Source organism: Takifugu rubripes, chromosome 4 (genome assembly GCF_901000725.2).
Source record: "Takifugu rubripes chromosome 4, fTakRub1.2, whole genome shotgun sequence".
Taxonomy (NCBI): Eukaryota; Metazoa; Chordata; class Actinopteri; order Tetraodontiformes; family Tetraodontidae; genus Takifugu; species Takifugu rubripes.
Genome location: NC_042288.1, coordinates 16,051,571 through 16,063,318, shown reverse-complemented (window position 1 = coordinate 16,063,318; position 11,748 = coordinate 16,051,571). Strand labels below are relative to the sequence as shown.

General features: G+C 49.8%; 1 protein-coding gene across 1 annotated transcript in view; it reads left to right on the top strand.

The window, feature by feature from the left end:
• Nucleotides 1-9,520, top strand: part of nid1a (nidogen 1a) — a 13,276-nt gene extending 3,756 nt beyond the window's left edge. Inside the window, exons 2-20 of the mRNA XM_003976187.3 lie at nt 1-124; nt 318-544; nt 613-917; nt 994-1,134; nt 1,469-1,720; nt 1,958-2,158; nt 2,247-2,477; nt 2,832-2,969; nt 3,416-3,544; nt 4,184-4,327; nt 4,732-4,851; nt 5,023-5,250; nt 5,754-5,926; nt 6,388-6,514; nt 6,586-6,757; nt 6,910-7,067; nt 7,145-7,268; nt 8,039-8,151; nt 8,978-9,520. The exon at nt 1-124 is cut by the window's left edge and continues 179 nt beyond it. Of these exons, the coding sequence (XP_003976236.1) occupies nt 1-124; nt 318-544; nt 613-917; nt 994-1,134; nt 1,469-1,720; nt 1,958-2,158; nt 2,247-2,477; nt 2,832-2,969; nt 3,416-3,544; nt 4,184-4,327; nt 4,732-4,851; nt 5,023-5,250; nt 5,754-5,926; nt 6,388-6,514; nt 6,586-6,757; nt 6,910-7,067; nt 7,145-7,268; nt 8,039-8,151; nt 8,978-9,105 (3,235 nt within the window). The 3' untranslated portion in view covers nt 9,106-9,520. The remainder of the gene's footprint in view (nt 125-317; nt 545-612; nt 918-993; nt 1,135-1,468; nt 1,721-1,957; nt 2,159-2,246; nt 2,478-2,831; nt 2,970-3,415; nt 3,545-4,183; nt 4,328-4,731; nt 4,852-5,022; nt 5,251-5,753; nt 5,927-6,387; nt 6,515-6,585; nt 6,758-6,909; nt 7,068-7,144; nt 7,269-8,038; nt 8,152-8,977) is intronic.
• The last annotated feature ends 2,228 nt before the right edge of the window (nt 9,521-11,748 follow it).

Genomic DNA, 11,748 nt, shown 5'->3' with positions numbered 1-11,748 from the left:
CGAGCACATAAACCGGGCGTTCCCCGAGGACGCGGCGGTCAGCCCCACGCACGCTGTGGTCGTCACCTGGGCCGACACGGCCCCCCAGGAGCCTCAGAGCAGAGGCGACAGCCTCGACAGGAAGGTGAGCAGCATCAGAACCGGCTGGACCAGCTATCAGTGACTCGGTACCAGTGAGGACTTCCTGGTTTATAGGTTAAGGTTGATGTTTAGGATTTACGCTGGGAAAGGCTCCACCCAAGCTCTCGCGTTGTTTCTGTTCTACAAACATTGTTTGATATTTTTTACCAGCGTCTTGAGTTTATTCCGTTCCACAGAGAAACACCTTCCAGTGCGTCATCGCTTCCATGGAGACCGCCTCCTTCGCCGTCCTCCTCTACGTGGACGATGGGCTCCAGTTTACGTCCACTGGTGCAGGCGACAGCGCTGCAGTCCTGCACGCTGGCTTCAGCAAGGGCCTGGTCGTGGGGTTCCTGTTCTCCTCCCAGGGGCCGTACTACCGCATAACCACTGATGAAGAGGACTCCATCAGGGCTTTAGCAGAGTAGGACCACTGGGGTTTGGGCGGTGATCCACCAACAGGGCCTTACACGGTCTCCTCTTTCTCTCCAGGGAGACCAACTCAGGAATGCAGGGTGTTTGGGTCTATGAGATCGGAACGTCACCCTATTTTACCAATGTGGCTCCTGGCGAAGTTCCCCACCTGCCTACCGAGGCTCCGTCGCTGGAGGTCTTTGATCCTGAAGAGGTGGAGATCGATGGGGGGAGTCCAGGCTTTGATAGAGGACAACAAGTGGAATACCCTACTTATGAGCCAGAAGGGGGGCAAATCCAAGTCTACCCGGTTCAGTACCAGCCGAACCAGCCTGGGAACCCTGAAGTGGTCGTGGTGGAGGACACGGACATAAACGTAGATGGTAGGAGAAAGGCAGCAAAGGCAGTGGCGTGCCAGCATTGGCCGCCATCTTCTCATGGTGTTCTGCACCTCCCCAGTCTTCTCCTACAACCTCGGGACCTGTGCCAGCAGTGGAAATAAGTGTTCCCAGTTTGCGGACTGCAAGGATTACTCCAGTGGTTACTGCTGCCACTGCAGACCTGGTTTCTATGGCAACGGGATACAGTGCACCGCCGAGGGTAACGTTGTGCTCCAGAAGTTAGCATGTTGACGCATTCATACCACAATATTAACGCCAGAATGCTTTCATGATGACGAGGTGCCAGTTTAACCATCATGGTTTCCCATTAACCACACGTTTGTTTCGGGGTTAGCAATGTTAGCTCATCTATGGGGGTAAAAAATGGGTGGGGGGTAAAATAGGAAGGTGAAGCCATTCAAAGGCCCCCCAGGGATGCATGTCTTCACAGCTAATGTTGTGACTTTAGGGTTAGCAACTCCACAGCAACTCCATTTCAGCCCTTTTCTTCTCCTGTTAATTTGTCATCACGTCTGATTGTTTAATTTCTGCAGGAAAGCCACAGAGGACCAACGGGAAGTTACATGGAAAAGTGTATGTGGGCAGCTCTCCCTCCCCAGTGGAGTTCACCGGCAACGATCTCCACTCCTACGTTGTGGTGAACGAGGGACGTTCCTACGTGGCCATCAGTGAAATTCCGAGCTCCCTGGGGCCCTCCCTGCAGCCCCTGGCAGCCGTCGGCAGCGTGATCGGCTGGGCTTTTGCTCTGGAACAGCCCGGATTCAAGAACGGCTTCAGCATTATTGGTGAGGGAAAACTGGCTGCGTGTTTGGGGTTTCTCATGCTCCAGCAGAGAGAGTCAAAGGTTTGGCTGCAGGAAGTACACACCTCGGATGGCCCCGAGCGATCCGCTGTTCAGCTGCACTTTTCCTGGCTGTCCGGCTGAATTCCTCACGTTGCTTCAGCTGAGGCAGAAGGCAGGAAGCCAAAGTTCAGGCCGGGCAGAGAGGGAACCCTGACCTCCTCTCTTCTGTCCCCCACAGGGGGCGAGTTCACGCTGCAGGCCGAGGTCACCTTTCAGCCGGGCAACGAGCGGCTGACCATCAGACAGGAATTCAAAGGCATCGATGAGCACGACCACCTGGTGATGAGCACCACCATGGACGGCCGGATTCCTGAAGTTCCTTACGGCTCCACTGTGACGATAGAGCCCTATTCCGAGATTTACCAGTACAGCAACGACCGTAAGCTCCCGTTGAACCTTTACCACTTATCTCAAGTATGCATTGAAGAGAGAGAAAAAGGAAGCTGCTTATCTGTCCTTCACCCCAGTCATCACCTCCTCGTCCAGCCGGGACTATGTGGTGAACTCGCCTGATGGTTCCACTGAAACAAGGACCTATCAGTGGCGCCAGACCATCACCTTCCAGAGCTGCCAGCACGGAGATTCCTGGGGAGACGTGAAACCGACCCAGCTGCTCAGCGTGGATAATGTGTTAGCCATGTACGATTCCAATGAAGTCATGCGCTTCACGATGACCAACAAAATCGGGGACGTAAACGGTGAGGTCGTTGTTGTCTTCCTGTTTGGTCTGTGCTCACATCCTTCCTGGAGGAGACGTACTGTAGAACATCCTGTCAGGACGCCTAAGGGGAACTTTGGCCGCCTGAGCCGAGCTGCTACTTACATGTTTTCACTTTAGTTTAATCTCTATTCCTGTTTGCATGGTTTCTCTGATAGCAGACCATAATTTCATCCCATTTTGTAGTGCACATCCATGAACATTGGCTGATTAGAGACTCCAATCTTCCCGCAGGAATTCGTGAATGACTTGTTTGTGATCCCACTGAGTATATTCCTGCAGCTGAAATGGAGTTCTGAAGTTGTTTGTCTCTGTAAATGCATCCTTGCTACAGGAGGGGAGCCAGAGGAAAACCCCTGTTTCACCGGACGCCACGGCTGTGACACCAACGCCATCTGCCGCCCTGAACAGGGGAACCAGTTCAGCTGCCAGTGCGCTGCTGGGTTCAACGGGGACGGACGCATCTGCTACGGTAGGATAGGCAAACTAACAACACCTTCTGGAGGAGACTGTGCCAGATTCTGGTTTTCCCTTCAAAGCTTTCTACCTTCATGTAAATGTTGCTCCTTTGAACATCTATTCAACGTTTACATGTAATTAAGTGAGCCTCTCTAAGCACTTCCGTCCTTCCTTCCTGAGGAATTGAGCAATCTTGCCAATGACATCAGGGAATTCCATACATCCGTCCATTCCTTCCTTCCATTCATCCTTTTCTCTGAGCATGTCAAGTGGTCTCCTCGACGCGGCTTCATACGTCCAACTGTTTGTTATCTTCCCAACAGGAAAGCTCTGAAGCTAAGATGCTATCACAAAACATCCAGAATTAGGAACTCTCATCAGGCTCTTTCCTCCGAGCGGCTAAATGGAGGCAGATGTTACAGAGTTTCAGACTCAAACTTCCCTGATTCTTCTTATCAGACATTGATGAATGCAGAGAAGATCCTCGGATCTGCGGTTCCCACGCCGTCTGCAACAACCAGCCCGGGACGTTCCGCTGCGAATGTGAAGATGGATATCAGTTTGGCAGTGATGGGAGGACCTGCACGGGTAAGAGTGTGTTTCATTTACCAAACACATTTGAACTCCATACAGGAAATGACAGAGACGGAAAACAGAGAACAGACTCAGACTCAGTTATCAGAATTCCAGGATGTAGCTGCTCAGGAAGCACCTCTGGAAACGAATCTGCTCCACTGAGAAGGCCGATGGCCTCATAATTTAAGGAATATCAACAGGAAGAACTCTGTGTTTGGGGTGTATGGGATGTGTGTGTTACTGTGTGTTACTGTGTGTTACTGTGTATTATTGTGTGTTTTTGTGTGTTACTGTGTGTTACTGTGTGTTACTGTGTGTTATTGTGTGTTACTGTGTGTTACTGTGTATTATTGTGTGTTTTTGTGTGTTACTGTGTGTTACTGTGTGTTACTGTGTATTATTGTGTGTTTTTGTGTGTTACTGTGTGTTACTGTGTGTTACTGTGTGTTATTGTGTGTTACTGTGTGTTACTGTGTGTTACTGTGTGTTACTGTGTGTTATTGTGTGTTACTGTGTGCTTTTAGTCATAACCAGTGTGATATGGGGCCTTTGAGTTCCTGCCTGTCACCCAGTGGCTGCTGGGAAAAAGGCTGATTAGGACCCAGTGGTGGCTCGAGGGGCGACGGTAACCGATGTTTTTCCTGGTCTCAGCTGTCTCTCGCCCTGTGGACGCCTGTGAAGAAGGAACGCACACCTGCGACATCCAAGAGCGCGCTCTCTGCACCTACACCGGAGGCTCCTCCTACAGCTGCTCCTGTCTGCCAGGTTTCAGCGGCGACGGGAGAACCTGCCAAGGTACTGCCAATAAAAGCCCAGCAACCATTGCAGAAATCCCCTCCGTCACATCCTGGGGACTAGGACTGGGTCAGCCCACGTGTGGCGGGATGTTGCCGCTCTTATTCCAGACTTAAAACTCATTACACACTCTTGAAGGCTGTAATTGTCAAACCAGCTGCTGAGGCCTGGAGGAGGTGACGCTGTGAGTTACGCAATCCCTCCGCAGTAATTTAGCAGTGAAACATGGCGAGCAGCTGGGTTTGAGCACGGACCCCCCCCCCCCCCCCCCCCCCCCCCGTCCAGTTTCCATTCTATCCACTCCTTTGCTGTTCTGCTGCCGACAGCAGCTTGAGTTGCTCATTGAGCCAGATGATAGTTGGGATCCTGAGGGTAACCGGCTCCATCTTGTGTCTCTCCTGAAGACATCGATGAGTGCCAGGCTGGCAGATGCCATCAGGAGGCTGCGTGCTACAACAACGAGGGATCCTTTAGGTGCCAGTGCAGACCGGGTTATTACGGCGATGGCTTCCTCTGCACCCCAGGTACTCTCACTCCAACCTGTGCTTTCTTTATTAAGGATTAAAAGGATGATTAAAGATGCAAAATGATCCTTTTCATCTCATCCATTCACACCTCGACGGGTTCTGTAGAGCCTGACGAGTGCTGGCGAGCAGCTGCAGAAATGTCTGACCACGATGTTCCTGTCTTATCAGAGAGGACGAAAACACGGTGTGAGACTCACAGAGACAGCCTGCTGGCCGTCACGGAGTATGGACCGCGGGGCCCGCGTCCTCCCGTTGGTCAGTACATCCCCGTGTGTGACGAGAGCGGCGCCTATGAGCCCATGCAGTGCCACGGCAGCACCGGATACTGCTGGTGCGTGGACCGAAACGGACAGGAGATCCCTGGGACCCGCTCGGAGCCCGGCAGCAGACCCATGTGTGAGGAAACCACAGGATTTTAGGACTGGAGCACTGCAGTGTACCGTCACGCCACGTTAGCGGGGGTGATGGCGTGTGCCACGTTAGCATGGGTGATGGCGTGTGCCACGTTAGCATGGGTGATGGCGTGTGCCACGTTAGCGGGGGTGATGGCGTGTGCCACGTTAGCGTGGATGATGGCGTGTGCCACGTGATGGCGTGTGCCACGTTAGCGGGGGTGATGGCGTGTGCCACGTTAGCGGGGGTGATGGCGTGTGCCACGTGATGCCGTGTGCCACGTGATGGCGTTCTCATTTATGACAGCAGGCTAAAACTGACGATAAATCAGCTCAAGAACAAGATTAATACATTAAAACTTCGCATTTATGATACAATTGCTTCATGCAATAATGGAAAAAAAAGAATAATAAGAAAACTAAAATAATGACCAAATGTGTGCGATAAACTGGGGTTTGAGCTGATAGCCATGGACCAGTCCTAACTGGGAGCGTTTGCCTCGGTAGGTGTTGACCATGGTGGAGTGGCGCCGCCCGTTGGTCCCACCCCTCGCCCCGACGTGCACCCCCTGCCTCCGGGAACACACCTGCTGTTCACCCAGAGCGGCAGGATCGAGCACGTCCCCCTGGACGGGTACACTATGCAAAAGGATGGCGCCAAGGCTGTGCTCCATCTCCCCGTAAGTCTTCCAGATGAAATCAGAGAACACAAAATGAAGCCTTTACATTCTTGGTTTCTGGTGTCGAACAGGCTTTTCCTCATCAGTCGTTCCAGATGTCAAAGTTGTTACCAATAAAGAACAAAATACTCGTCAGTCTGGGAGTCGAGCTTTACAGACAGACCAGAACACTCCGACTTTTTGGTCGTCATTAGTGGCAGATGACAAAGGCTAGCTAACGTTTGTGCTGCTAACTTCAGCTCCGTTACAGCTCACAGCTCAGTCTGGCCTGGCCGGTTCTCCATCTGTTTCATGCCTTCTTTTATTGGAGACACATGGTGACGTTCCCACTAATTACTAACATCAGCCAGACACGGTGCTGGTGCAGCTGCTCCGGCGTCTGGCTGATGTTTCCTGAGTGTGTGGGGCTCTCTGTCTGCACATTAACAGCCATTATTATTTGGTGGCCGACCCCTCGACAGGAGAAGGTGGTCATCGGAGTGGCCTATGACTGCGTGGAGAAAATGGTCTACTGGACCGAAATCACGTCTCCCTCCATCAGCAAGGCCAGCATCGAGGGGGGAGATCCAGTTTCAGTTGTCAGATCAGGTAGATCCCTCACTTTGCCTTCATGTTCAGATATTTTTATGAAACTCTTCTAAACTGGAACCTTCTGACAGACTTGGGCAGCCCAGAGGGCGTCGCCATCGATCACCTCAGTCGGACCGTCTTCTGGACGGACTCTGTGAAGGACCGCATCGAGGTGGCCTCGCTGGACGGCTCGCAGCGCCGCGTTCTGGTGGACTCTGAGCTGGTCAACCCCCGCGCTATCATCACCGACCCTTCCAGCGGGTGCGTGTTTAAAGAACCCCCGTCTGGGTTGGGGAGGGTTCCGCGTTTGCATCTGGTTCCGCTCCAGTCGGATCAGGCCGTAAACTAAATCGCTGCAACGTTTCACTGTATTGGGAGGAACAGCTAATGAGCCCTGGCTGTTCCCACAACAGCAATCTGTACTGGACCGACTGGAACCGCGAAGCGCCCAAGATCGAGACCTCTTACATGGACGGGTCCAACAGGAGGGTCCTGGTCAAAGACGACCTCGGCCTGCCCAACGGCCTGACCTTTGACCGGCGCAGCTCTCTGCTCTGCTGGGCCGACGCAGGTACTGTGAACCCTGGACACACGGGGCATCTATATATGGAATAATGTCCGACAGTCAGCGCCGGCTCTCGTCTGCAGGCACTCATACGATGGAATGCATGAATGTCGCCCGGGGCGACCGCAGAAAGGTCACCGATGGGATGCGGTATCCCTTTGCAGTCACTTCTCTCGGGAACACCATCTACTACACCGACTGGCAGAGGTTTGATCGCTGTTTTATCAGAAATATCAGTGAACCTTCTTGGGTTTTCCTCTTGATTTGTTTGATCCTTTTCTTATTTCAAGCAGAGAAACTTAGTGACACATATGACATCGTAGGATTATTGGTCTAATTATCACAAGTTACAACAATGAAAGCGTGAAAACTGGTTTTAGGACTGTCAGATGAAGGCTTACTGAACATCAGACTTTCAGGCTGTGCCAGCAGCAAAAGACATAATTTAGGCTTTCTTCGTGGTCCAGTGATAGAAGCTGCCAGAGCCTGAAGAAGGAGAGAGAGGTCAGAGGTCAGATACAAACACTCAAAGTCCTTCTTGTGTCTCCAGACACTGTGGACCATTATTCCCACACAGCTGAATCTGTGTTAACCACTGCTAAAACAGTGGGGGTGGGGTTGTCTGCGCCTGTGTGTGTGTGTGTGTGTGTGTGTGTGTGTGTGTGTGTGTGTGTGGGTGGGTTGAGGAAGCGTCTTAAAAACTGGCAGCTGCTTGCAATTTCTCAACTTCAGTGTCTTGTCAGTGACCTGAGCAGGGCCTCCCTCTGATCTTGCCATAGAGCTGGTGGTGGTGGGGTGTGTGTGTGTGTGTGTGTGTGTGTGTGTGTGTGTGTGTGTGTGTGTAGGGGGGGGTCAGTAACCGAAAACCCACCTACCCACCTCATTCCTGACAGACTTTATACAAAACACAAGGAGTCAGGATGCTGAGCGAGCTGGGAATCTCCCTCGTGACTGAAGCCAGAATGTCTCCACCACAGGGACGCACTGGTTGCTGTGGACCGCCACACTGGGAAGGAAACGGACCAGTTCCAGCCCCAGAAACAGACCAAGCTCTACGGGGTCGCCGTGGCCTATGCCGAGTGCCCTTCAGGTAATTATGCCAGTTGGGAGGGGGCAAAGTTCTTCCTGAAAATTCCAGATGTCTGTTCTTGACTTCTTCAGATGCATTTTGTGTCACAGGACGATAAAACACTTCTGTCCTTCTGAACGTCCCCTTCACAGAGGGATTTGTGACCATTATTTATTTAGAATGTGAGTGGAGGGCTGGAACAGGATGAACAGTAACGTTAAACACTGAACAGGGTGAGTCCTGGAGCAGCCTGGGCCATGTCGCGGAGTCACTGGAAGGTCGGTTTCTGGGTCATTGCCAGGGCACACGGTCGATTAACGAGTGAATCCATGGTATTTGTTCACGTTGTGTAGTTGTCTGGTGTCCAGGAACCAAAGGGACACCAGTCAGATATAATCTCCTGTCTGGTTCTGCACCAGTTCTCAGCATGCTCTCACGAGGAGTCCACATGTGGTCACGTTTCTAACATGTGCTGCTTGCAGGAGTGCTGCTTTAGGCCAAGCAGATGTCATTTGTTTTAGGAGAATATGTTTTGAATTCTATATCGGGAATAAAAAAGGGGGATTGCCCCTGAATCTAGCAAGCTAGCTGGATTATTATGATTCACCATCGGATCTGGCCTGATCCTCCCTTCTAGATAAGGCTGCACACATTGTACAAACCAGAGCATGTGATGTCAGGGGAGAGGGGCCCCTCCAACATCTGGAGAGGACGTTGTGTTTTCCCTTTTTTTTTTGACTGTGTCAAGATCTGTAAAACAAACAGTGGAGATTTCCCAGTTGCTCCCTGCTATGTTGCCTTATGATTTACAGAAATGCCGTGAACAAATCTGGTATTTTTCCACCAGGACAAAACTACTGCTCGGTGAACAACGGGGGCTGCACTCACCTCTGTTTAGCGACCCCTGCCGGACGTTCCTGCAGATGTCCCAGCAACGCCGGGACTGTGGGCTGCGTGGAGAGAGATGACCAGTAGTCACAGGACGAGCTGACACTGCTGGCTGGGTTGTTAGTAACTTAGGAAACAATCAGCAGGGCTAAAATGTAGCTGCTGAAAATCTGGGGTGAATTTACTGTGCCGTTATTCTTATATCTATTGTTCATTCCCCATTTAAATACATATATTAAAAAAGGAAATCACAGCTGCATTGAGAAATGTAAATAGAAACACTATTATTTGCCTTTTTGTTTTCTGGGTGCACATAAACTGAGAAAAAAGAAGCTCAAGGGATAAATAATTTAATGTGAAAATGTTCACACCGATGCCTGTCATCGTCTCAGTGGTGCTCACGCACTGTGGCAACGTTTGGATCCGTCCATGGAGGAATTACTGTGCACGCTGCTGGGGTGTGTCCACGCGGGGCAGTGCGGGAATAAACGCTTTTCTAACATCTTGTTCTCCTGTTCTTCCTGTCGGAACAGCGCCACCGTGTGGGCGGGTGGCTCCATTACACATCAAAACAGCGTCTATATTAATGTGCAACGTTGTTCAGGAGTCTCGATAACATATTACGAACAACTAGTTGGGCCAGTGTTGACAGTTTTCACCTGTTGTAAGCTTGTTTTGTTGTTCACAAATGGCAAGAGAAATGGCCGTCCACATTATTCATGTCAGACTTCTTTATGCGTTTATTGTCATAAAACAGAGGCTTTCTTAAGTAACTGCTGAACTGACGACGTCATGGTGACGTCAAAACATCTCTTTGACTACATTAGCTTGAAATAACTTCCATATGTCTAATATGGACTTGAATTACTCCATTTATTGCCCAAATACCCCTTTAAAACGCTGCATTTCAATAAAGTAGATATTTGATTAAAATATGGACATCTTAAAGACAACAATGAAAAGATGGTTGAATCGCTGTGTCCTCTAGCAGCGATGTAAACTAAACTAGTAGTGAATCAACTCAACCCTGACCCTGACCCTGACCCTGACCCTAACCCTAACCCTGACCCTGACCCTGACCCTGACCCTGACCCTAACCCTGACCCTGACCCTGACCCTGACCCTAACCCTGACCCTTACCTCATTGGGCTGGGCCACCCGTAAACTTCCGCTGTTCACAGCTCTCTCAAAATACAGAGGTCATTGAACGCAGCACCGTCACGCGCCATCGGAAAATGACTTGTCTTCACGTCTTATCGTCCAATGGGCAGCAAAGCGCGAGACGCTGCTGTGACGTATTTACTTAATATAAGGAATTATTCCCTGAACTAGGTCTGTAAGGCACGTTGAGGCATTCCCATTGCAAACATCAAACGTTCAAGTATTTCTAACTATTCCTGAAGAATATCTTTAAACGACAAAACGCCATCTTATTTCATTTTGACACGTTTTCCAGTTCTTTCCTATGAGCGATCAGATTTTCAATAGTCCCTTTACAATGTCAATTATTAATTGAAATTATAGTAGACGATTATACTGTATTGTTTTATTATTTTGCATTAAAAAACCATTAAGTCAGCTGACGTGTGTGGAAGTGGAGTCGTCCAGTGGACGGGGTCGCGTCAACTGTTCGCGCCTTGCTGTCCTCGCTGAGGGAAAAATGTTCCTGAACGAAGGCGGAGGATAGTCGTAGTCTGCATTAATTCATTTGAGACGAAGGTAAATATGGAAAATAAGATTTATTTGTCAAAAGTTTGTATTGTGAAAGCAAGGAACCCGTTGTAGTAGCCGAACATTCTACTTATTGCGGCAGCGACCGTTAATGGCGTGTTTGCATCTTCCTGTCTAATGTTTGAGAGCGACAGATGCCATGAACCACTGCTAACCACGATTGTTACCAACAGAATTAAATATGAGGAATACACATTTCGTTTATTAATGCACCATAGTACAGACAAGATGTATTAAGAATATGTAATTCGTCTTTTACTGGAATATTACACGTACATCTTTCGAGCTCTCTTGTCGTCAAGGTAGCTACAATCATTTCCGCAACCATTGACCTCAACCTTCAAAATAAAACGTCGATTATGGCAGTATACAAAAAAGTATGCCAGCCAGGTTTAATGTTAAGTTGTTACACATGCGGCCGATTAACATTGAACATTTTGAGAATTTCTTTTGAAAGAAGGCATACAAATTCAAAACGTCTCGATACTGTATATTCGTAATATTACAAACAAAATACCTTGAATATTAAATGGGGATTTTCCAACTAGAATTCTCATTTTAAAATAATTGTTTTAGAAATTTGAAAATACAAAGCTTTTATTTTAAACTGAAATCCGTGACCGGAAGTGCGTCGTTCGTGTGTGACGCCAGCTAGCTTAGCGGCTAGCTAAGCGTGTAGCTTCGGCGTGTTTTGTTTTGGTAACAAGCTTTTCGGAGTTGCTGCTTCAGGTCCGACTCGCATCCACCTGCTGGTTCTGTTTGAACAAAGGCAGAAGTTTCTCTGCTGGAAAATCCCGCTCTTCCATCCCGCTAACCATAAGTTCACTATTATTCCGCAGAAGTGCACATTTAAAGTGACCCAGCGGAGGAGCGAGTCATGTGTCGGCAATGAGTGACCCAAGAGAACAACGGGGACAGCGTTCGGCACCGTACGGGGCTCTGGCGGCCGCTCGGGGCATTAGGAAGGAAAGCGACGGTGATTCCTGACTTCCTCAAAAC